Source organism: Schistocerca americana, chromosome 1 (genome assembly GCF_021461395.2).
Source record: "Schistocerca americana isolate TAMUIC-IGC-003095 chromosome 1, iqSchAmer2.1, whole genome shotgun sequence".
Classification (NCBI taxonomy): domain Eukaryota; kingdom Metazoa; phylum Arthropoda; class Insecta; order Orthoptera; family Acrididae; genus Schistocerca; species Schistocerca americana.
The window spans coordinates 418,837,115-418,863,658 of NC_060119.1; the positions used below are offsets into that span (position 1 = coordinate 418,837,115).

A 26,544-nucleotide genomic window follows, 5' to 3' on the forward strand; every position below is an offset into this window, starting at 1 on the left:
ATATTAAGCGAGCTACACAACAATCAAATCAACAGGACATTAGCTTGAAAATACAGAAATTAGTACTACATCAACATTATATGGCTCGCACGCCAAAAGTCAACACACAAAAGGAAGAGGGCATCACTTTCGGAGTGACCTTCCTACATATCTTCTCTTGTTGGCACATTCCGCTTCTGTGGGCATTATTACACAGGCTCTCAGTGTTTGTAATAACCGAACTGGTCGACGAATACACTAAATCTCCATTACTTCATTAAAAAAGTACCCCGAATGTCTCTCATAAGAGACCGGCTGAAATCTGCAGCTTCGTTTTTGAAATGTGTAGATGCATATCGCCCTAACAAAATGCTCACAATGTGTTTCATTCGGCGCCCAGTGCCGACGGAAAACGTACGCAATTCATAGCGACAGACATTTTTTTCTTGCAGATATGTAATTGAAACATCTTCGGCAACTGAATTAAACAAATTTTTTTATTACGTGTTTCGGTCTACAGGACATCTTCAGGTTTTGGAAATTGGAAATTTGTGGTAAAGTCTTATGGGACCAAACTGCTAAGGTCATCGGTCCCTAAGCTTACACACTATTTAATATAACTTAAACTAACGCTAAGGGCAACACACACACACACACACACACACACACACACACATGCCCAAGGGACATCTTCAGGTTTCTAAATATGAATACGAAAGGAGTATTGAACAGGAGATTCAATTACTGAACAAAAACCATAAAAGTACAGGGAAAAGCTTGGAATTAAAGTAGTCTCAAAAGCTGATATTCATACATGTGTGTCATTAGTAAATCATTGTACGACGAACTATCGCATGATCGGCTTAACAGCTGATGCATCCACTTTGCTAACAAGAATATACTGAAGAATGGAATAGAAAATTGAGGTGACAATCAGTTTCGCTTTACGAAAACTAAAGACACAAGAGAGGTAGCTCAGAAGGAAGACTTCCTTCATCATTTTTGTCGATCTATAAATAGCGATTGCCAGTGTAAAATGGTGAAAGATATTCGAAATTCTCAGAAAAGTATCAGTAAACTACAGAGTATTACGGGTAATATACAATATATATAAGAACCAAGAGGGAATAATAAGAGTGCAAGACCAAGGACGAAGTGCTGGGATTAAAGATAAGGATGCAGTCATTCGTCTTTATTGTTCAATTCGTACACAGAAGAAGTAATGACGGATATAAAACAAAGGTTCAAGAGTGGGATTAAAATTAAGGATGAAAGTATATCAAGGACAAGGTTCACCGATGACATTACTATCCTCAGTGAAACTGAAGAAGAATTATAGGACCTGTTGAACAGGATTAACAGTCTAACGAGCACAGAATATGGATTGATAGTAAAACAAAAAAAAGACGATAGTAATGTGGAGTAGCAGAAATGTGACTGTATAAACTCAATCAAAACTGGCTACCACGAAGTTCTGCTACTTTGGAGGCAAAATAACCCGTGATGAACGAAGCAAGGAAGACATTGAAGGCATACTATCGGAGGAAAATGGGGCCACTATAAGTCTACTAGTATCAAATATAGGCTTTAATAAGAGGAAGAAATTTTTGAAAGTGTGTATCTGGAGCACTGAATTGTACGTTAGTTTATTATGGACAGCGGAACAGCCGGTAAAGAAGACATTTGTAGCGTTTGACGTGTGGTACTATGGAAATTGAAGTGTACCGATAAGATAAGGGATGAAGAAGTTTCCGCAAAAACGGCGAAGAAGAAGGGACAATATGACTGGGCGTTTATTACGACAGCACGAAATCACTGCCATGATGTTAGAGGGAGATGCAAACAGTGAAAACCTTTGGTGTAGACGGATGTATGAATAGATCGAACAAATAATTGAAGACGTAAGGTGCAAGTGCTACTCTGAGACTAAGAGGCTGGCACCGAAGAGGAACTGGTGGCTGGCCGCATCAAACCAGTCAGAAAACTGATGACGCAACAACAAAATTATTATAGTAAGGGCCTACAGGTTGATTGCAATTCATTAGCAATCTTTCATACTGCCAACACTAATGTACTGCTCGAATAAGCACGTAACTGCAAAAGCTTAACTTATTACAGCCGTGACAGAATTTAATACGGTAGTCATTTTTACACACTAATTGTAAGACACAACCATTCCTAACCGGTTCAAACTACTGATAAATTATTAAATAAAATTTTTTGTGTCGGTATTATAGAGCGGTCCAAAACAGTCTAGGGCGACTGTTTAACGATTTACGCTAAAAGGTGCAGCAATATACCCAGAAAAGGCAGCACTTAAGCAACAACTGGGCAGCGCGCCGAGCAGAGGTAGCGACGGACAGAAAGCGTGGCGCGGTCCACCACGACACGCCAGGCGTAACAGATCGGATGAGGACGTGGAGAACAAATGTTCAACATTATGCCGTGTACCACAGGAAATGTCGTTAAACTGAGCGTTGCGCTAAGCCAATGCGGAACAGCTGTATGGAAGACACGTCTAAAAATGTCATTAGAAAACTTATTTTGTCGCAAGAAACAAACCGGATTCTTCTGTGTATTCTGGACCATACAAGAAACACTACGAGCAGTATTCGTTTGTGTGGTCTCCATCTGCACGATGAAAAACTGATTTGCAATTATCTGTTATAATACTAGAGAAAATGTGCCGGACGGGTATAAATCGCAGTACAGGAATTATTTTTATTCATGTGTATGATTATTAAACCAGCTGCTTCCATTCCTTCTTCTGACCTGTTCTCCTTATCTCTTATCATCTTCGGGAAGTTCCTGATGCACGTAAATATGACTGAGATTGTTCCGCAATTTGTGTTTATTAGCTTTTAACCTCTTGGAGTGATATCCTGCTGCGCTATGTTCTATGATCAAACGTCTCGCAGGTAACTATCGAACATTGCTTTCCGTTTTCTCTGTGATTTTTCCATCTCCTCTGTGTGAAAGTACGTTCTCTTAATGTGAATTGCTCTTCGACTACCTTAGGCAGACGGTTTTCTAGAGCATATTTTTTTTCTTTGCTACTTCATGAAGTTCCCCTTGTTTACAAACACGCTGAAATATCATACATAATGTATAGATTCTCACTCTGTGCCACATCGATCGGGAAAACCACCTACGGACGTGCACACTCATCTCCACCACACTGAGCATTAACCCAGGTGCCATGTACAGAAAGGATTACCCCCTCCTCTACTTACGTTACATATGACTAATGACCTCAATCTTAATATCATAAATCTAAGATCGTGCCGATCAACTGAAATAGCCACAAATTAAGGAATTAGACGTACACTACTGGCCATTAAAACTGCCACACCAAGAAGAAATGCAGATGATAAACGAGTACTCATGGGACAAATATATTATACTACAACTGACATGTGATTACATTTCCACGCAGTTTGGGTGCATAGATCCTGAGAAATCAGTACCCAGAACAACCACCTCTGGCCGTGATAACGGCCTTGATACGCCTCGGCATTGAGTCAAACAGAGCTTGGATGGCGTGTACAGGTACAGCTGCCCGTGCAGTTTCAACACGATACCACAGTTCATCAGGGGTAGTGACTGGCGTATTGGGACGAGCCAGTTGCTCGGCCACCATTGACCAGACGTTTTCAATTGGTGAGAGATCTGGAGAATGTGCTGGCCAGGGCAGCACTCTAACATTTTCTGTATCCAGAAAGGCCCGTAAGGGCCTGCAACATGCGGTCGTGCATTATCCTGCTGAAATGTAGGGTTTCGCAGGGATCAAATGAAGGGTAGAACCACGGGTCGTAACACAGCTGAAATGTTACGTCCACTGTTCAAAGTGCCGTCAAGGCGAACAAGAGGTGACCGAGACGTGTCACCAATGGCACCCACGCCCGGTGATACGCCAGTATGACGATGACGAATACACGCTTACAATGTGCTTTCACCGCGATGTCGCGAAACACGGATGCGACCATATGATGCTGTAAGCAGAACGTGGATTCATCCGAAAAAAATGACGTTTTGCCATTCGTGCACCCATGTTCGTCGTTGAGTACACCATCTGGTGCTCCCGTCTGTGATGGAGCGTCAAGGGTAACCGCAACCATGGTCTCCGAGCTGATAGTCCATGCTGCTGCAAACGTCGAACAGTTCGTGCAGATGGTTGTTGCCTTGCAAACGTCCCCATCTGTTGATTCAGGAATCGAGACGTGGCTGCTAGATCCGTTTCAGCCATGCGGATAAGATCCCTGTCATCTCGACAGCTAGTGATACGAGGCCGTTGGGATCCAGCACGACGTTCCGTATTGCCCTCCTGAACCCACCGATTCCATATTCTGCTAACAGTCATTGTACACTCCTGGAAATTGAAATAAGAACACCGTGAATTCATTGTCCCAGGAAGGGGAAACTTTATTGACACATTCCTGGGGTCAGATACATCACATGATCACACTGACAGAACCACAGGCACATAGACACAGGCAACAGAGCATGCACAATGTCGGCACTAGTACAGTGTATATCCACCTTCCGCAGCAATACAGGCTGCTATTCTCCCATGGAGACGATCGTAGAGATGCTGGATGTAGTCCTGTGGAACGGCTTGCCATGCCATTTCCACCTGGCGCCTCAGTTGGACCAGCGTTCGTGCTGGACGTGCAGACCGCGTGAGACGACGCTTCATCCAGTCCCAAACATGCTCAATGGGGGACAGATCCGGAGATCTTGCTGGCCAGGGTAGTTGACTTACACCTTCTAGAGCACGTTGGGTGGCACAGGATACATGCGGACGTGCATTGTCCTGTTGGAACAGCAAGTTCCCTTGCCGGTCTAGGAATGGTAGAACGATGGGTTCTATGACGGTTTGGATGTACCGTGCACTGTTCAGTGTCCCCTCGACGATCACCAGTGGTGTACGGCCAGTGTAGGAGATCGCTCCCCACAACCATGATGCCGGGTGTTGGCCCTGTGTGCCTCGGTCGTAAGCAGTCCTGATTGTGGCGCTCACCTGCACGGCGCCAAACACGCATACGACCATCATTGGCACCAAGGCAGAAGCGACTCTCATCGCTGAAGACGACACGTCTCCATTCGTCCCTCCATTCACGCCTGTCGCGACACCACTGGAGGCGGGCTGCACGATGTTGGGGCGTGAGCGGAAGACGGCCTAACGGTGTGCGGGACCGTAGCCCAGCTTCATGGAGACGGTTGCGAATGGTCCTCGCCGATACCCCAGGAGCAACAGTGTCCCTAATTTGCTGGGAAGTGGCGGTGCGGTCCCCTACGGCACTGCGTAGGATCCTACGGTCTTGGCGTGCATCCGTGCGTCGCTGCGGTCCGGTCCCAGGTCGACGGGCACGTGCACCTTCCGCCGACCACTGGCGACAACATCGATGTACTGTGGAGACCTCACGTCCCACGTGTTGAGCAATTCGGCGGTACGTCCACCCGGCCTCCCGCATGCCCACTATACGCCCTCGCTCAAAGTCCGTCAACTGCACATACGGTTCACGTCCACGCTGTCGCGGCATGCTACCAGTGTTAAAGACTGCGATGGAGCTCCGTATGCCACGGCAAACTGGCTGACACTGACGGCGGCGGTGCACAAATGCTGCGCAGCTAGCGCCATTCGACGGCCAACACCGCGGTTCCTGGTGTGTCCGCTGTGCCATGCGTGTGATCATTGCTTGTACAGCCCTCTCGCAGTGTCCGGAGCAAGTATGGTGGGTCTGACACACCGGTGTCAATGTGTTCTTTTTTCCATTTCCAGGAGTGTATATCGACCAACGGGAGCACCAATGTCGCGATACAATAAACCGCAATCGCGATACGCTACAATCCGACCTTTATGAAAGTCGGAAACATGATGGTACGCATTTCTCCTCCTTACACGAGGCATCACAACAACGTTTCACCAGGCAACGCCGGTCAACTGGTGTTTGTGTATGAGAAATCTGTTGGAAACTTTCCTCATGTCAGCACGTTGTAGGGTTCGCCACCGGCGCCAACCTTGTGTGAATGCTCTGAAAAGCTAATCATTTGCATATCGCAGCATCTTCTTCCTGTCGGTTAAATTTTGCGTCTGTAGCACGTCATCTTCGTGGCGTAGCAATTTTAATGGCCAGTAGTGTAATACTGAAAGACGTAGTAAATCTGCCTTCACTGGGACCAAAAAGAGGATAGTTGTATGACAATGCAAAAAAAGCTTTTTATGTAAACATAAAACAATAAAATAGATCAATACTAAGAAAGCAGGCATAAAATTTTAGACATTCCTATGTTACCAGTATGAAAGTACTAGCAGGATTAGTGTATATTTGCCATATGTAGCGTTTCGCGAAGCCTCGAAAAATGAGCAAAGCCATCAAAACTGGAGCTTCATTTGATTTCACCTGTATGTGTTATCCCGAGATTTCTAGATCTCAGCATACGAGGAAAACAAGCACGAATGGAGAAAAAAATAGTTTCTCTAAGACACAGTCTTAGAGAATTCTGCAACAGAACTATTTAAACGTGGATTCGAAAAATAAACGTGAGTGGAAGTGGTAAGAGAAGAACAAGGATAAACATACAGCTTAATAGAAAAATGTAGAATCTTCCTTAGCTACAATGCCTTCCTGCAAAGGTATTTAAATTCATGATTGATGTTATGTTCTCCCAAACTCCATCATTAGGCAATAGTTGACATCAATCAAGGAAGTTTAGCTATCATGTCGGTTAAGGCTACACGAACAGCTTTCCCAAGTCAGGCGTGACGCGTGGACAGAGCTTTCGTAATGCACCGGGATGTGTGGTCCACGCGCAGCGATAAAGGTTTCCGTCGGCGGGAAACAGCCTAACCCGCTGTCGTAATGGCTGTGGTGTCGCCGAAACCTGATGACCCGGGAATGTACTCAATAGCACCGCGATGCGGCGTTGTTACACGTGGTGTTGCAGCGACTAAAATTGTTTATGGCTGTCATAGATTCAGAATACTCAACACCTAGCAATCAATAAATGATACAGGAGTTGGGCAAAAATAAACACGACACTCTACCATGTCTAATACAGTTTAAGAAACCAATTAGCATTCAAAATAGTTTCCACTCGTCTTGGAATGGGTAAATACAGATCCTGCATGGTTTTCACGCGAATCTTGAATCATTCTTTCAACAGAATAGTGGCAAGTTCAGATAACGCTAACGGAGGAAGACTAATCTCCAAAGTAGACCACAAGGACTCAATATTAGTGAGATCTGGTGGCTGTGATGGACAGGGGTGATAGCGGAAATTCAGCCTCGTGCTCACAAAACCAATCCTGGAGGACGCGAGCTGTGTGAGCAGACTCCCAGTCACTGTGTGACACAGAATCACCATTCAGGAACAAATATTCTTATGGGACGCAACTGTTCAGCCAGAATGGTCACACAGTTCTTGGCAGTAATCCAACCTTGCAGAGTAATCATGGCGCCCGTGGAATACCGTGATGTGGCTCCCCAAATCATCATTGAACCCCTGCCATGTTTCACTCTTGGGTCGTAAGCTGGAAACAGTATGTAACAAGACTTATGCGACGAAATCACTTGCTCTACAATCCAGGTTTTATGGTTTCGGCACCGCTTTTTCCTGTTATGGACGTTTGCATCACTGATAAGTGGCTTTGAAATCCCGTCTCGCCCTAAAGTTCCCTGCTTCTGGAGCCCACTTCGCGGTGTTTTGGCGCTGACATCGTTCGCAAGTGCGATATTCAGTTTTGCAGTAACTTCTGCAGCTGTCGACCTCTTGCTTTGTGTCACAAACCTCCTGGATGACCATTTGTCACTATCACTCAACATGTCCGTGTCGTGATTCAGCGGGTGATGTATATTGGCCCTGTCTGTGGTGCCTTTTGGAACACCAAATACTTCGGCTCCCTTGGTTACGGAAGCGTCCACCATACGAGCAACAACAATTTTCCCACGTTCGAATTCAGTTATCTCCGACATAATGCACTCACATCTACACAGAACACGGTTCTGACCACGGCTGACGCTTACAACGTACTGAGAACATTGCACATGTGCCGTCCGCGGTCAGATACAACAGCGGCACCCAGGTTTTTCTAGCATCTCCAGTTATGTTCAAGCACGCATATCTCGTGGCATCTGCATATTTTTGTCCTATGCCTGACCGTTCATTTCTGTTCAGATTGACACCAGTACCGTTGCACTGAACGAGTGCAAATAAAACTGTGTGATCTGAGTACTCTGAATGAATCGGTAGCACCGTCGTTTACAGTTGAGACACATTGACTATCTCCACTCAGTGCGGTGGAGAAATCAAAGAGATGAGAAATTTTGTAGAAGCAATCTATTTCTGGTGTTAGGTTCTGGAAACGATACAAATCTGTTACATTCTACGAAGCAAAGTTCTCATGGTTCATAGACTGGAACACTACCTAGCGTAGTATTATCAAAATAAAAAATTACGTGTCATACCGTCGTTATCGATATCGAACGATAGCTTTCTGTGTGAGGACTGAAGCTGAAATCCATTTTGTGGTGGCAACATGTATGAAACGTAAATGTTTTCATGTAGATGCTTTTAATTAATTAAAATACTGCGTAAGATATCATCTTCTCAGAGATGTTAGATGTTTGAACTGAAGAGTTTTGACCTCCCACAATGACAGACATAGCTCAGTTATTCCAAAGAGCTGTTTATTAAAACTAACGGAAAACAAGTTGTATAGGCCTTTCGCATTACAGTTCTGGTGATATTAGTACCTGGAAGGCACGGTCACAAAATTTCTATCACAATGTGAGTGAAACATGCTTCTGACTGTCAATATGAGGTAGCAATTTTGCGAATGATCTCCAAAAAGGAAACGATAGTGGGAACGGGATTCATGTACTGACACATGTTCGAGTCTATGTACTACACTGAATCTATTTGTATAGCGATGGCTGTACTACATTATCCATATTTACAATCTAATTTACAGTTAGTAATAGTAAGTACACTGGCGGAAAAAAATTATTCACCTGGAAAGATAACATCGTTTTCGATCTGATGATGGCGTATGCCACCTGGGGTTAGTAGATGTACTGGTAATGGTTTCACGTCGTCCGCAAACAGACTGCGTAGTGGCATAGCTACCAGAGCGCCATCTGTGTGTGTACCCTGTGTACCCAGCCAGAAGACCCCCTGTGGTGGAAGCAAGCAGGCAACTATGCCACGGAGACGCACTTGTGCTTCGTATAGCCAACTGAACGAGTTTGAAAAGGGTCGAATTGTGGCCTTTCGAGTGGCGCGATGGTCCTTTCGGAGAATTGCCACAAAAGTTGGACGTGCTGAGTCAGTTGTACAACGCTGGTGGTACCTGACTCCCGTAGAAGACGTTCTGGACGTCACGCATCACAGACGCCCGTCAGGATAGTCATTTTGTATGAACAGCAGTGCAGATCTTACAGCTACCACTGCACAGGTAAGAGAGTTTGTGAGCCCAGACGTGTCAACACGAACTGTTGCGAACTGGGACTCCTGTCACACACATCTCTCTCCCGCCTCCCACTCACGCCGTGGCATAAATGTGCACGGCTCGGGTGGTGCCGTCAGAGGATCACTTGGTGGCTGCAATGGCCCGCCATGAACTTCAGAGATGAAAGCAGATTCTGCCTGTTCGCAAGTAATGGTCCTTTGCGCGTACGACGTAGACCTGGTGAGCGCTGTCTCGTAGAGTGCTTCTTCGTCCAAGAGACACTGCCCCCATCCCAGGCGTTATGATCTGGATTGCGATACGTTGCTACTCTCGTTCACCTTTGATGTTTGTGGAGGTGTAACATCATAGATTAAGGGTCGACCTGCGACAGCAATCGCACAGCTTGCGTACTGGCCGCTAGACGCCGCCGCGAGCGCTAAGAGTGCATTGCGATCACAGGCGCTCGTGTTGCGTACGGGCCGCGAGGTGCCGCCACGAGCCGACGGAGTTCGGCCAGCTCTCATTTTGTAGGCATCTCATTTTTGCCTATTCTCTTATTTGCTTGGCTCTTATTCGTTTATGGCTCATGTTATTGTGCTCTCTTTCAGCCATTCTGATTTTTTTGATTTACTCCCAATAGAGAAGTGCTCATTTTGGCATTTCACTTTTGCATATTTCTCAATTTGCTAATAATATGCTCCTTAGCTTTTTACAGTTGAATTGATTAACATAGTCTCGTGTACTGTTTGTTCATTTCAACCTGTTCATATTTTGATGTTCTTTAAATGCTGTAATAATTATCGGAAGCATTTCTTCCCTTAAACTTGTGTAAAGTATTCTCGATGTAGGATTTGTTCTGTGACACAGGTGTAAGGTTTTGAATATAAATTATATGCGAAACTGTGCTTTAAAAGGAACTTATTTTTTCAGTTTGTACTACATCAGACGACAATTTTGTGATATGAGGGAGAAATTCGAGGGGCGAACTAATGGAAATAGTCTTAAGTGATCCCCTTTAAAAATAAAAATTTGTGTGACACTGAAAGACGTGGCACTGTAGGCACCGAATATATATATATATCACAGAGGGAACGTTAAGCAACACCCAGTTCGTGCAGAATGTTGATAGACCTGTCCTTTCATTGTTCTTGCAACAGATAGGTCATGAGTTGTTCCAACACGACAATGCTCCGCTGCACATTACCCGTGGAACTCAACGTGTATTAACTTCTCTGACCAGCACGATCTCCGGATTTGATTCCAGTCGAGCACGGATGGGAACTGATGGGACGAGAAGTTACTCTTCCGACTCGTCGACCAACAAACATTACAGAACTACGTGAACAGGTCGAGTAGGCTTGGCACAACGTATCCACACCCCCCTGCGGGTCCGGGGTAAGAATAGGCCTAAGGTATTCCTGCCTGTCGCAAGAGGCGACTAAAAGAAGTTTCAACCGTTTCGGTCTTCCATGTGATGGTCCCCCTTGGGGTTTGACCTCCATTTTTCAAAATTCTACAGAAGTACGAGCCTTTTGGGGAAGGACGCCTTGCGTGGTGTACCACTGGTCCTCAGTGCACTAAGACCTTGGCACTCAGCATTGTAACGGTGTTGGCACCATACCCACTATTCCTCAAATTGGGCCTAAACGCCTGATGGGTTGTACAAGTTTCGCCCATAGTGCGTCCCCATCTGCACCTACGATCATGATGGACTTTCCATGGCACCCGAAATCCAACACGGTAGCCAGCCCATTGTGGTGGGGTCGTCATGTACCCTCTAGGTTGTAGCCCCCTGACAACATAGGGATCGTACTGCCGATACCTGAGCTGCACCCTCCCCATGTCGGCCAAGGAGTAGATGCCCGTCTCCTTGGGGCATCAGGACTCCCGGCAATGGTCATCCTGCCAGGTGGCCCTTGCTGAGGCTGGGTAATGCCTGTGGGGAGAGCCTCTGGTCGGAGTGGGTGGTATCAGGGCGGACGTTTCGCGGATGAAACATCAACACGTATCAGGTCGCTCTGCGGCCAAGTCGTTCAAAAGGAAAGGTACTTTCTCTGGTTCTGGTTCTCCTGCCCTTTCCCCCTTGGCTACTCCCTGGGAGGAGGGACAGGCCCGCCGGCTTGGGGCGAAGTACTTCCCCCGCTTTTTGGTCCTCGAACCGATGGGGGGACGTTCGCCACCTCCAAGCCCATGTTCTTTGTTCAGCACATCGAGGACATCTTTGGGGAAATCGCGGCTCTCAGTAAGATGCGTTCAGGGTCCGTTCTTATAAAGACCACCTCCGCCACACAGTCGGCGGCGCTCCAGGCGTGCGACCGACTAGGGGACATCCCAGTGTCCATTGTCCCGCATCTGGCACTGAATAGGACGCAGGGGGTTATTTTTCATCGGGACCTTCTGCTGCAATCTGATGAGGAGCACCCCACCACCTTGGTGCGTTAATTGTCCTGGCATCCACTCGCCTAGATCCTTAGACTGCCCCGTGTATCAGAAGGAGAAGAAGATTCAAGAACTCAAAACTTTGGATCGTCTCTCTTATTCTGAGGTCAGGAAGAAGCATTACTGCCTCCATCTCGTGACGTTGACCACTTCGTTTGCCTCAGTCGTGTCCACTCCTTCCACGGTATCCTCACCCCTATCCTGTCGCCCCTCCACCTCCTCCCCCCATCCGGGGTCTCTGCCCTCCGCCTCCCAAATCCCTCCCTTCCAAATCCTCCTCCCCCGCGGCCCCCGCCCCCTCTGCCCCAGGGGCCACCCTTCCTCCACCTCTCCCCCACCCCACCGTCTGAGAAGCGATCCTCTTCTCAGGCGTCCATTGGGGAAACGTTCTGGACCGCAGCTTCCAAGGTCCAGCATTCCAAAACGGACCCCGCGCGTGAGGACCTTCTTCGGGTCCAGCCCACCATCCCTGTGCCTCCTCGGACTTCCAAGAAGGCCTCCAAGAAGAAGTCTCTATCCCCCTCTCCACCCCGGCGCGTTTCGTCTGACGCTCCATCCGTGAGTCGCTGCTCCCAGCTGTCCTCAGTTTCGCCGGGACGCTCTGCTGCCAGGCGCTCAGCTGGCCTCTCGTCGGCAAATGATGCTGCCCCTCCTACACAACCCGGGACAGCGGCCGCAGCTGGCGACGACTCGATGGAACAGGATCCGCCTCCCGCCGGTTATAGCGTTGTTCCCTCGAAACCTGGCCCTCCGCGGCCGTCGAGGTGACCAGCTCTTCCCCCGTCTCGTTCCCCCTCTTCTTTGACTAACGATGGCCTTGTTACATTGGAACATAAGAGGTATTCGATCTAATCAGGAGGAATTACAACTGCTCCTCCGCCTGCACTGTCCGCTCGTCCTTGGTCTCCAGGAAACCAAGTTTTATTGATTCCTTTTCAACGGATCGAAAGTTTAGGGTACGTGTGGGTTCCGTATTGTCCGACGTCTTCCTCCAGGAGAACGGAGTGCCTCAGGGCTCTGTCTTGAGCGTAGCCCTTTTTGCCATCGCGATCATTCCAATTATGGATTGCATTCCACCTAATGTCTCAGGCTCTCTCTTTGTCGATGACTTCGCGATCTACTGCAGTGCCCAGAGAACATGCCTCCTGGAGCGCTGCCTTCAGCGTTGTCTAGACAGCCTATACTCATGGAGCGTGGCAAATGGCTTCCGGTTCTCTGAAGAGAAGACGGTTTGTATCAACTTTTGGCGATATAAAGCGTTCCTTCCGCCATCCTTACATCTCGGTCCCGTTGTTCTCCCATTCGTGGAAACAACTAAGTTTCTAGGGCTCACATTGGACAGGAAACTTTGTTGGTCTCCGCATGTCCCTTATTTGGCGGCCTGTTGTACACGTTCCCTTAATGTCCTCAGAGTTCTTAGTGGTTCATCTTGGGGAGCGGATCGTACTGTCCTGCTTCGCTTGTATCGGTCCGTAGTCCGATCGAAGCTGGATTACGGGAGCTTCGTCTACTCGTCTGCTCGGCCATCCCTCTTACGCCGTCTCAACTCCATCCACCATCGGGGGTTACGTCTTGTGACCGGAGCCTTCTACACTAGTCCTGTCGAGAGTCTTTATGCTGAAGCTGCCGAATTGCCATTGACCTACCGGCTGTGTCGGTATGCCTGCCGGCTGTTGCCAATGCCCGACCACCCCTCTTATCAGTCCTTCTTCGCCGATTCTCTCGACTGTCAGTACGGGTTTTATGTGTCTGCCCTGCTGCCCCCCGGAGTCCGCTTCCGTCGCCTGCTTCGACAATTGGATTTTGCCCTCCCTACCACCTTCAGAGAGGGTGAGAGCCTGACACCACCTTGGCTCCAGTTCATATTTACCTCGACCTCAGCTCACTCCCGAAGGAGGGTACTCCGGCTGCAGTGTATTGCTCACGGTTTGTCGAACTTCGTGCTCGACTTGCCGGTCACACCTTTATTTACACCGATGGCTCCAAAACTGACGATGGTGTCGGCTGTGCCTTTGTCGTCGGGGCCGCCAACTTTAAATACCGGCTCCTCGACCAATGTTCCAGCTTTACGGCCGAGCTTTTTGCTCTCCATCAGGCCGTTCAGTATGCCCGCCGCCACTGCCATTCATCGTATGTACTCTGCTCTGACTCACTCTGTGCTCTTCAGAGCCTTGGAGCTCCCTATCCGGTCCATCCCTTGGTTCAACGGATAAAGCAGTCCCTCCATTCTTTCGCTGATAATGGTTCTCCTGTCAGCTTTCTGTGGGTTCCCGGACATGTAGGAGTGCCTGGGAATGAGGCTGGAGATGCTGCAGCCAAGGCTGCAGTCCTCCTGCCTCGGCCAGCCTCCCATTGTGTCCCGTCATCTGACGTTCGTGGGGTTGTTTGTAAGAGGCTTGTGTCGTTGTGGTGGGATGCTTGGTCATCCCTCCAAGGAAACAAGCTCTGGGCAGTACAACCGCTCCCAACTGTTTGGACAACCTCCTCCCGACCATCTCGGCGACAAGAGGTCCTTCTGACCAGGTTGCGGATTGGGCATTGCCGGTTTAGCCACCGCTACCTGCTCTCCGGTGACCCAGCCCCGCAGTGCCCTTGTGGTCAAGCACTAACAGTGCGCCATGTTTTATTGTCGTACCCCCGCTTCAGTCAATCTCGTGTTGTCCTGTCCCTGCCATCTACTTTACCGGATATTTTAGCTGATGACGCTCGAGCAGCTGCTCGTGTTCTGCGTTTTATAACTTTGACTGACTTGTCCAAAGACATCTAACTTTTTTACTTATTTTATCTGCATCTTTGTCAGGACTTTCTGGTGTCCCCCCCTCCCCTTGAGCTTTACTAGATTTCATGTGCTCTAACAACTGTGACTGGGCGCTAATGACCTCAGTAGTTGAGCGCCCTTAAACCCCACCAAACAAACAAACAACGTATCCACGGACAATTGTGCCACCTATAAGATTAACTGGATGCCAGAGTCGGCGCCTGCATTGCCGCCCGTGAAGCCTACACCACGTAATAATATGGATGTTTCCGCATGGGTCTATTTCTGGTCCCGCTGAATCGCTTGTGCTACTGATCTCTGAATGTAGTAATTTCGTATACTCCATATGTACAGTTGCAACAATAAATTTTGAGTGAATTGGAAACCTCTAAAATGGTGTACTAATTTTTTCTGGCGTTGTAAAACACTTAATTGTGGCATTTTCAGTCGGTAAAAAGTAATAGGAAGCAGCTGCAGGAATGTGACTAATGTTGTTCGTAACTGTTTCTGTTTGTATGAAATGTACTTATTTTGCATTATGACTAAATTAATACTAGCTGCTCTTTACAGAACTACTTACTCTGGAGTGTCTTAACGGAACCAATTACTATATTTTCATTACAAACTAAGATTAAAAAGAAATCATAATGCTCCCATTGTGTAAACAGTAATCTCAGAGTCACCTTGCTTGATGTCAGTCATAACTTTGATACAAACAGAATGATGTGTTTCATTGTCAGGTGTTGCAAGATCAATCTATAGGTTTCAAGAAACTGTGATTTCCACACTGTGCACATGAAATAATAAACAGTGGCTGTTATACGGACAGCTGTATTCTTTCCTGGAGCAGACCTGCCATCTCCCAGCAACGAGTCTGAATGATCAGTGTCTCGAGTCGCCCTCCAACATATGCTGTTGTGTCACATCAGGCATTGCAGCAAATTATCCCGTAGTAGGGATATATCAAAGTGTCCCCCCTCCCCTGGTATTCTCTAAAATTCGCATTGGATGTACCTTTACAGTTTTAGGGCCAGCTTTCGATTTTGTGTCTCTCCAATCTTATTATCGGCTAGCATCTGTGTTGCTCTTACGTAAAACGCTGATTTTCCACACTAATAATACACACACTTCTCAAAAATGTTCTACCTGAAAGCATTCCACAGTACCGACTTCAGAATCTGCCAACTCTATGTTCTGTTCCGCTGTGAATTCATCTGGTCTCTAGACTGGCTCCTCCATCGTGCTCTGTTGTTCACCTGCAAGCTAAACAGTAATTGGAAATCCATCCTGCGTACAATGGCGTTGTAGCAGATTCGCCTGGAATTTCATTGTCTGATGGGACGGCTTCCATCCAGTTTTTCAGGCCTGACCACGTCTCAACACACTATAGTACGCAATGTGTTTAGCATTAAAAGAAACATAAAGTGACAAGCACCTGTTTCTCAAAACCTTTCTTTTATTATCTTTGTTGTTAGGTTGGACAACCAAGAGCTTGTGGTTTGAAGAAATTGGTCAGTTATAAATCATATGGTTCTTATCCGTCTTTCAGTATAGAAAGTGGTGGAATCATAAAACTTGTGTCACCAGCCTTAGTGATGGAACTAAAGCTCGGGCCACACAGGTGTCGGGACGTGGGAGATAATCAGCCGTGTTACTTTGCGAGGAACCGATCAGCAACCAACGCAGATCGCTCGCAGTGGTGTCAGTCGCACTACTTTTCTCACACACCTCGTAACTCTTGACGGCCGCTGCTGCTTCCGGGTGCTAGATCAGTACCCTAAGCGCTTTGCTCGGTACATAGTTCATCAATCATAACTGGATTCAATCGTCGAAGATAAACACCGCGATGTAACAAGTAATGGGTATAGAGAGTGGAAAAACTATGTCGACATGCGAATGACCAAAGATTTGTTTGTATCGTGGGAGAGCGTCACAGACGCGTTGAAATGTCTGAGCTGGTACGTATTTTATGAAATAAGTGTCACATCTCTTGTAGTGTAGTGTAGTGTAGTGTAGTGGTTTCTTGAGCAGTTTATTAACTTTGGTGGCTTTGCAGACTACATCCGACCTATCTGCCTGCCGACGGGCAGCACTGGAAGGCTCTCTTACGCCGGTCGTGACCTCGTAGTCGCTGGCTGGGGCAAGACTGAGTCACGTGAGTATCCGCCATCCTTGTGTCTGAACTGTGATTCAGTCTTATTATACTTCTGTCAATAAACGAGCAAATAACCTCAAATTACCTTTAGGTTTCTGATAATTACTAAATTTGCATTTAAAAAACATCGAACAAGTCGTACAGGAATTTTTTGTAAGATCTTGAGTCACTGATTTAAATCAGCAGCATGAATTTTGGCAGCAATGAATGAACGCAGGCATTGAGATTGGGTATAAACCAAATCTGATAAATGACAGAATAAATAGTTATTTCATTTTCCACAGAGCTTTGTAAGGTTAAAATCTGTGATGTAGTTCTGTATTTTACAGACACTGTAAGAGAATTTAAGACTAATTTTTCATTTTATGACATGGCTTTCATCAGTGGACAGTAAGGTTCTAATGTTTTAATGATGAAAACAAAGTTCTGCTCAGGAGTATCATGAATTCAAAGCATTCCATTCAGTGTTTCAAGAATTATATTGTCCCTAAAATATGAATTGCATGTTACTCCCACAGTTCCACTATTCACTTTCTTTATTACCTTTGTTTCTGTGTGTGTGTACTGTGTGTGTGAAATCTTATTGGACTTAACTTCTAAGGTGATCAGTCCCTAAGCTTACACACTACTTAACCGAAAGTATCCTAAGGACAAACACACACACCCATGCCCGCGGGAGGACTCGAACCTCCGCCGGGACCAGCCGCACAGTCCATGACTGCAGCGCCTTAGACCCCACGGCTAATCCCGCGCGGCCTTTGTTTCTGTATACAGTGTTGTCGCTTTTGTAATACTACTTACTGCATCCAATTTTCGTTTTATAATTCTAATACTTCAATTTAATTTGTTTTTACGTGGAGCATTTTCTTTGTATTTGTAACGATACGCTCGGTGACCAATGGAAAACGTCCCAGTTTCTTTCAAATAATATTTCTCTAGAGTGGACGAAATCGCAAAAATGTAAATCTTGAATTCATTCAGAAGAAAAGCAGTGAAAAACTGGTAGCTATGCACCACTAATGAAGCTGTGATACTGAATCTGGCATTTTCACTATTTGCATCATAGAAATTACGCTAATTCACTGAAGAAAGTAGACATATCATTCTGTAATTTTGTAGTAAAAAACCTTGACCCACATATTTCACTAAAAAATAAAAACAGGGCAATGTCGAGGGAGAAATAAGAGTGACGCATAAAAATAATTTTAAAAGTAGTTAACAGTAGTTAGTAATTCTATAGGTGGTTAACAGGACATTCATAGAAAGGCAGAACGGTAAAAGTATGGTCATGATATTAATAGCTATAGAATGGTAAATAGCGCTGATGCCCGCTAAAAGATGCTGTAAATTACGCTGTTTCACTAATATGTTTTTAATTTTTGTTGTTTCTCTCTGTCAAAATTGTGATCCAAGTTAACTTCACTTTTATATGACGTAACGAAAAATCATTATCTTTGTTCATAAATTACACCTTCAGCAGTTTCGTAAAATTAAGGAATATTTTTCTCGGGACATTGTGGTACTTATTTTGTAATATTGGGTAAAATCTAGCATTAATATGTTGCAGGTGCGTTCAGCCCAGTGAAGCTGAAGGTCGCAGTGCCCGCAGTCACGGAGGAAGAGTGCAAAGGAGTGTACAACGGACGGCGCACGGTGAGGACATTGTGATTAGACTTTGTACAAGCCTCTGCTTAGATATGAAGGGTTCTCGTGTGTAGCCAAGTAGCATAAAGGGTTTTCCAGGATTAAACTTGCGTGTACATCGATTATTTTAGAATGAGCAGTAAAAGTGCCGAGCCTAGTATTTTTGTGGATGCATGCACTGGAATAACATTCTCTGTACCTAGAGATATGTAGCATACATTTCTCTGTACTATTATCGTTATAAAATTGTTACAGAAGATCATATAGTGTGAATTCGTGACTAAAAGAGGTACAACGATTTTCCTACCGTTTTTCTACACCTAAATGTTTATATTTTCAGGCCATTATTCAGTAACCGATTTTTACAAGAGTAACTTGGTTATATTCGCTGTATTAGCACTTTACTAACTGAATGTGAACAAAATATAAGATTGCAAACGCGGTCACCCTTACTGGATCATACTGTCCAACTGCAAGAGCACAAGACCAATCCCGTATCTCGACTGTGAGCAGAACCAAAGGCCAAAGTGCAGTCTAAAAGTATAAAAGTAGATAAGATTGAGATTGATACGGGAGGGGGGGGGGGGGGGGAGACCAAGTACTCAGTGTTCACTGGAGAAAATACAGGAATCCTCCTGAGTTTATTTGCAAAAGTAGCTAACGAGACGTTTAGCCATTGCCATCCAATTACACTGTCAACTAAATCCCTCTTATGCTTCTCAGAATGGATGTAGTATCTCAGTAATGAGGCGAACTATCTGATGGAGACAGAAAAGTCAGGTGTCTCAATAAATCAATAGTCATCTGAATACGAACTTCAAAAATTCATGTTTCTCTTATGGCACTGAAATGATCGAAATCCACACACTAAAATAGTACTTGCAAATGATGTCCAAAAGACGGTGGATTTACTTTGCAGCTCTTTATTTGCCGAAAATTTCTTATATATGAAGGCTGCAGCCGTGGAACACCACATAAAAAATCGGAATCGTTTGACGCTACTGAATTGCGAAAAAGATGCAGCAAGTAATGATACGAACCGTTCTGGGAGAGTGTAAACAGGGCACAGTAAGTTTTCTTGTACGCGACGCAAACAGGCAAAATAATGTGAAACGAAAGGTCTTGTCTTTGTGCGAGGAGACGACGCATTTTGTTTCACTGGAATAATTGCTGCAACTGTAGGATAGCCGAACAGGAAGACTTCTTAAGTACCAAGACGTGGTGCTTTCTTGAGTGTGGCTTCTAAAAATTTGTTTTCTGCTTCTTTTTTTCGTTCGTTTGTTCACAAAGTGGCGGTATGGGTGTGAACAGATTTGGCATGGCCAGTTTTTAATAGAAATGCGTACCATCACGTTTCCGACTTTGATAAAGGTCAGATTGTAGCATATCGCGACTGCGGTTTATCGTATCGCGACATTGCTGCTCGCGTTGGTCGAGATCCAATGACTGTTAGCAGAATATGGAATTGGTCGGTTCAGGAGGGTAATGCGGAACGCCGTGCTGGATCCCAACGGCCTCGTATCACTAGCAGTCGAGATGACAGGCATCTTATCCGCATGACTGTAACGGGTAGTGCAGCCACGTCTCGATCCCTGAGTCAACAGATGGGGACGTTTCCAAGACGACAACCATCTGCACGAACAGTTCGACGACGTTTGCAGCAGCATGGACTATCAGATCGGAGACCATGGTTGCGGTTACCCTTGACGCTGCATCACAGACAGGAGCGCCTGCGATGGTGTACTCAACTACATCATCATGATGGTCCCATCCGTGTTTGGCGACATGGCGGTGAACGCACATTGGAAGCGTGTATTCGTCATCGCCATACTGGCGTATCACCCGGCGTGATGGTATGGGGTGCCATTGGTTACACGTCTCGGTCACCTCTTGTTCGCCTTGACGGCACTTTGAGCAGTGGACTTTTCATTTCAGATGTGTTACGACCCGTGGCTGTACCCTTCACTCGATCCCCGCAAAACCCTACATTTCAGCAGGATAATGCACGACCGCATGTTGCAGGTCCTGTACGGGCCTTTCTGGATACATAAAATGTTCGACTGCTGCCCTGGCCAGCACATGTTCCAGATCCATCATCAATCGAAAACCTCTGGTCAATGGTGGCCAAGCAACTGGCTCGTCACAATACGCCAGTCACTACTCTTGATGAACTGTGGTATCGTGTTGAAGCTGCATGGGCAGCTGTACCTGCACACGCCATCCAAGCTCTGTTTGGCTCATTGCCCAGGCGTATCAAGGCAGTTATCACGGCCAGAGGTGGTTGTTCTGGGTACTGATTTCTCAGGATCTATGCAAATTCCGTGAAAATGTAATCAGATGTCAGTTCTAGAAAAATATATTTGTCCAATGAGTACCCTTTTATCATCTGCATTTCTTCTTGGTGTTGCAATTTTAATGGCCAGTAGTGTAGTAAGTGTAACCTACTGCGTATAACAAGGCGAAAATCCCCATTAATGTACGAATAAAAAATAAATGCCCAGTCTTTGGAAGCGGTAACATCCGTCAAGTGCCTTTGTGTGACTATTCGAAATGATCTCAAATGGAATGATCAGATTACGTAAGTAACGTATAGGACAAACTCTAGATTGCGGTTTATTGGTTGAATCCTGAAGCGATGCAGTCCTTCAACAAAGGAAATAGCTTACAATACGTTAGCTCGTCCAGTCTCCAGTATTGTTAGTCTGTATGGGACCCTTATCAGTTGGGTTTGATTCAAGAGATTGAGAAGGCCCAAAAAAGAGCGGCGAGATTCATGACTGGTACATTTGGCCATCGCGAGAGTGTTACAAATCTCATAGAAAGTTTGAAGTGGGTCACACTTGCAGATAGACGGTGGGCTAAACGGAAGGGGCTGCTCACTAAATTCCGAGATCCGACCTTCACCGAGGATGTAGAGCATATATATCATTACCACCAACTTTCAAATCGCGCAATGATCACCATTCAAAGATAAGAGAAATTAGAGCTCGTACTGAGGCGTACAGACAGTCGTTTTTACTTCGTGCGATCCGCGAGTGGAACAGAGGGGAGGAAATACGACTTTGGCGGGAATTATGCCCTCCGCTACACACCGCTTCGTAGCTAGCGGAGTATATATGTAGATGTAGATGTGGAGCCTCGTCGTTAAACCGCCAAGTGAACTAGATACGTGACCGGTGCACATCTTGTCCCAGAAGTGGCATTTTAACACGCACGGCGATCCGGAGGGGTTAAATTCACCATTTGTTAACGAAAATTAAAGTCCGTGAAATTAGTTCCCTGTATATTCATTAATTAAACATTTTTCTAAAGAAACTATGGCAAACTGAAAAGTTCAAATGTGTGGCAAAATTCCAGATGAAATAACCAATTTGTCTGCCTGGAGACATATTAAAATACATTCTAAGACAGAAAAGCGATTCACCACGATTAAATTATTCCATTGGGCAGAAATCGGTAGGTGTGATGTACACGTAGAGAAAAACAAATGATTACAATTTCAGAAAAATTGCGCGGTTCATTCAAAAGAAAGAGCTTTGCAACACATTGGTACACCTCTGACCATTATGCAAGCAGTTATTCGGCTTAGCAGTGGTTCACAGAATTGTTAGATGTTTTCATGGGGATATCGTGGCAAATTTTATCCAATCGGTGCTTTAGATCGTCAAAAATCCGAGCTGGTTGGAGGGCCTGCCCATAATGCTCCAAACGTTCTCAGTTGGGGAGAGATCCGGCGACCTTGCTGGCCAAGGCATGGTTTGGCAAACACGAAGACAGGCAGTAGGAAGTGTAACCCTGTGGGGTAAACATTTCTCGCTGAAATGTAAGCCCAGGATGGCTTGCCATAGAGGACAACGAAAGGGGGCACAAAATATCGCCGACGTGCCGCTGTGCTGTGAGGGTGCCGCGATGTGCTCTTCATGTCGAGCTGTACTGGGGTTACGTTTCAGCAGGATAGTGTCCGCCAGCACACGGCGAGAGTTTCTACTGCTTGTCCACTGCTTTGGCCAGCAAAGTTACCGAATCTCTCCCCAACTGAGATCCAACCAGTTGGAGATTTTGACGATCTAAGGCGCCAGCTGGATATGATTTGCCGCGATATCCCCATGAGGACATCTAACAACTCTGTGAACCAATGCTAAGCCGAACAACTGCTTGCAACGGGTCAGAGGTGGACCAACGCGTTATTGATTTGCTCAGATTGCAAAGCTCTTCTTTTGAATCAATCGTCCAATTATTCTGAAATTGTAATCGTTTGTCTGTACATGTGAATCACATCTACCCATTTCCGTCCCATTCGGTTAATTCCTTCCTTTATCTTAAAGTGAACGCGGTAGAATTTAGAATACCGAAACTACCGTCATCTCAGAAGAAAACTCATCTGATCGTCGCGAGACCAGTTCTGATGTTGTTTTGGTTACACCCGTTGCTCTTTACTCAAAAATTTCGCAACATATTTGTCTCTATTCGACACGTCGCCTCAGTTTCTAGCCAAAATTGGAATCTTGCTACCTGTTAACTCAATAATCTTACTTTCCTACGCAGGAGTAAACTTTCATTGATGTTTCTGGGAGTGAAACTATGTAAGCCATTAGTAGTGACAATCTCTAGTTCATAAACTCTTTGTATAAGTAATAAACAGAATTACAAATCTGGTCAGAAAATAGATAAACATCGGACCATACTGTAAATAGGAGAATAGTAGGAAACAAGAGCGATAAAGACCTTCGTAGCAGTCCATTTTATCCTTTCCTCCTGCCAAAAAGACCACAAGGGAATTGTGTTAGACTCTGAGACAAAATAGTAGATGTAGATATCGAAAGAGTCTGCACTGTAGTCGCGGTCCTGGATTGTAATGAGAGAGGAAAATAGACTGGCTCGAACGCTAAGTGGAGGACAGTTTTCCGTTATTAGAAAATTTTCGGGTTCAACATCAATTTTTTTATGTAAGAGTATTGTAGTTCCAAGGAAATCTTAATGTATGGGAAGCTTCAGATAGTTTTCCATGATGGAAAAATTATTTCTAATATACTGTTTCCCCCTCCACGTGGACCATGTCGTTGGTGGGCAGGCTTCCGCGCTTCAGCGATATAGATAGCGGTACCGTAGGTGCAACGACAGCGGAGGGATATCTCTTGACAGGCCAGAAAAATATGTAGTTCCTGAAGAGGGGCAGCAGCCCTTTCACAAGTTGCAGGACAACTGTCCGGATGATTGACTGATCTGGCCTCAAAACATCAACCAAAACGGCCTTGCTGTGCTGGTACTGCGAACGGCTGAACTACAGCAGTAATTTTTCCCGAGGGCATGCAGCTCTACTGTATGATTAAATGATGGTGGCTTCCTCTTGGGTAAAATATTCTGGAGGTAAAATAGTCTCCCGTTCGGATCTCCGGACGGGAAGGACATCTTTATCAGGAGAAACAAAACTGGCGTTCTACGGATCGGAGCGTGGAATGTTAGATCCCTTGATCGGGCATGTAGGTTAGAAAATTTAAAAAAGGGAAATGGATATGTTAAAGTTAGATATAGTAGGAATTAATAAAATTCAGTGGCAGGAGGAACACGACGTCTGGTCATGTGAATGCAGGGTCACCAATACATAATCAAATATGAGTAATGAAGGAGTAGGTTTAATAATGAAAAAAAAAAAAAAATGGAACGCGGATAAGCTACTACGAACAGCATAGTGAACGCATTATTGTAGCCAAGACGGACACGAAGCCCACGCCCAACACAGAAGTACAAATTAATATGCCGGCTGGCACCGCAGATGATGAAGAGATTGAAGAAATGTATTACGTGATAAAAGAAATTATTCAGATAGTTAAGTAAAACGAAAATTTAATAGTAATGGAGGCGGGGGCGGGGGGGGGGGGGGGGGGGAGGGCAGGGGGGCTGGGATTCGACAGTAGGAAAAGGAAGAGAAGGAACTGTAGTAGGTGAAACTGTAGTGGGGGAAAGAAATTAAAGAGTTAGCCGCCTGCTAGAATTTTGACAGAACATAATTTAATCGTAGCTAACGCTTGATTTAAGAATCATGAAAGAGGCCTGAAGACACCGAAAGGTTTCAGATACATTATATAATGGTAAGACAGAAATTTAAGAACGAGATGCAGATGTAGACTCTGACCACAATTTATTGGTTACAAACTGTAGATTAAAACTGAAGTAACTACAAAAAGGTAGGAGTTTAGGGAGATGGAGCCTGGATAAACTGAAAGAACCAGAGGTTGTAAAGAGTTTCAGAAGGGAAGCATTAGGGAATTATTGGCAAGAACAGGGGAAAGGACTACAGTAGAAAAAGAATGGGTAGCTATGGGAGATGAAGTGGTGAAGGCAGCAGAGGATCAAGTAGGTAAAAAGACGAGGGCTAGTATAAATCCTTAAATAATACAAGAGACATTGAATTTAACTAATCAAAGGAGAAAATATAAAAATCCAGTGAAGAACCGGGAGAAAGGGAATACAAACGTCTTAAAAATGAGATCGACAGGAAGTGCAAATGGTTAAGCAGGAACGGCTAAAGGATAAATGCAAGGATGTAGAAGCATATATCGCTAGGGGTAAGGTAGATGCCTCCTACAGGAAAACTAAAGAGACCTTTCGAGACAAGAGAACCACCTGTATGAATATCAGGAGCTCATATGGAAAACCAATCCTAAGCAAAGAAGGGAAAGCAGAAAGATGGAAGGAGTATATAGAGAGTCTATACAAGGGCGATGTACTTGAGGGTAAAATTATGGAAATGGAAGAGGACGTAGATGAAGATGAAATGAGAGGTATGATACTGCGTGAAGAATTTGATAGAGCACTGCAAGACCTAACTCGAAACAAGGCCCCGGGAGTAGACAACATTCCGTTAGAACTATTGATAGCCTTGGGAGAGCCAGCCATGACAAAACACTTCCATCTGGTGAGCAAGATGTATGTGACAGCGAAATACCCTCAGACTTCAAGAAGACTATAATAATTCCAGTCCCAAAGAAAGAAGGTGTTGACAGGTGTCAAAATTACCTATCAGCTTAATACATCACGTTTGCAAAATACTAACACAAATTCTTTACAGACGAATGGAAAAACTGGTAGAAGCTGACATCGGAGAAGATCAGTTTGCATTCTGTTGAAATGTTGGAACACCCGAACCAATACTGACCTTACGACTCATCTCAGAAGATAGGTTAGGGAAAGACAAAACTATGTTTCTAGCATTTATAGGCTTAGAGAAAGGTTTGGCAATGTTGGCTGGAATCCCCTCTTTCAAATTCTGAAGGTGGCAGGGATAAAATACAGGGACTGAAAGGCTATTTACATTTTGTACAAAAACCAGATGGTCGTTGTAAGAGTTGAGGGGCACGAAAGGAAAGCAGTGCTTGAGATGGGACTCAGACAAGGTTATAGCTTATCCCCGACGTTATTCAATCTGTATATTAAGCAAGAACTAAAGGAAGCAAAATAAAAATTTGGAGTAGGGATTAAAATCTACGGAGAAGAAATAAAAACCTTGACGTTTGCCGATGACATTTTAATTCTATCAGAGGCACAGAAGGACTTGGAGGAGCAGTTGAACGGAATGGACAGTGTCTTGAAAGGAGGATATAAGATGAACGCCAACAAAAGCAAAACGAAAATTGTGGAATGTAGTTGAATTAAATCAGTTGATGCTGAGAGAATTAGATTAGGAAATGAGACACTTAAAGTAGCAATGAGTTTCGCTATTTGGGGAGCAAAATAGCTGATAATTGTCGAAGTAGAGAAGATATAAAACGTTGACTGGCAACGGCAAGAAAAACGTTTCGGAAGAAGATGGTTGGGTTGTTTTGGGGGAGGAGACCAGACAGCGAGGTCATCGGTCTCATCGGATTAGGAAAGGAGGTCGGCCGTGCCCTTTCGAAGGAACCATCCCGGCATTTGCCTGGAGCGATTTAGGGAAATCACAGAAAATCTAAATCAGGATGGCCGGACACGGGATTGAACCATCGTCCTCCCGAATGCGAGTCGGAAGAAGAGAAATTTGTTAACATCGAGAACAGTTTTAAGTCCCAGGAAGCCTTTTTCGAAAGTATTTGTGTGGAATGTAGCCATGTATGGTTGTGAAACATGGAGGATAAACAGTTG

General features: G+C 45.3%; 1 protein-coding gene across 1 annotated transcript in view; it reads left to right on the forward strand.

The window, feature by feature from the left end:
• The window catches only part of LOC124555913 (CLIP domain-containing serine protease 2-like), a 113,029-nt gene that overhangs the window by 65,318 nt on the left and 21,167 nt on the right, over positions 1-26,544 (forward strand). The window contains exons 6-7 of the mRNA XM_047130002.1: positions 16,684-16,782; positions 18,350-18,435. Coding sequence (XP_046985958.1) covers positions 16,684-16,782; positions 18,350-18,435 — 185 coding nt within the window. The remainder of the gene's footprint in view (positions 1-16,683; positions 16,783-18,349; positions 18,436-26,544) is intronic.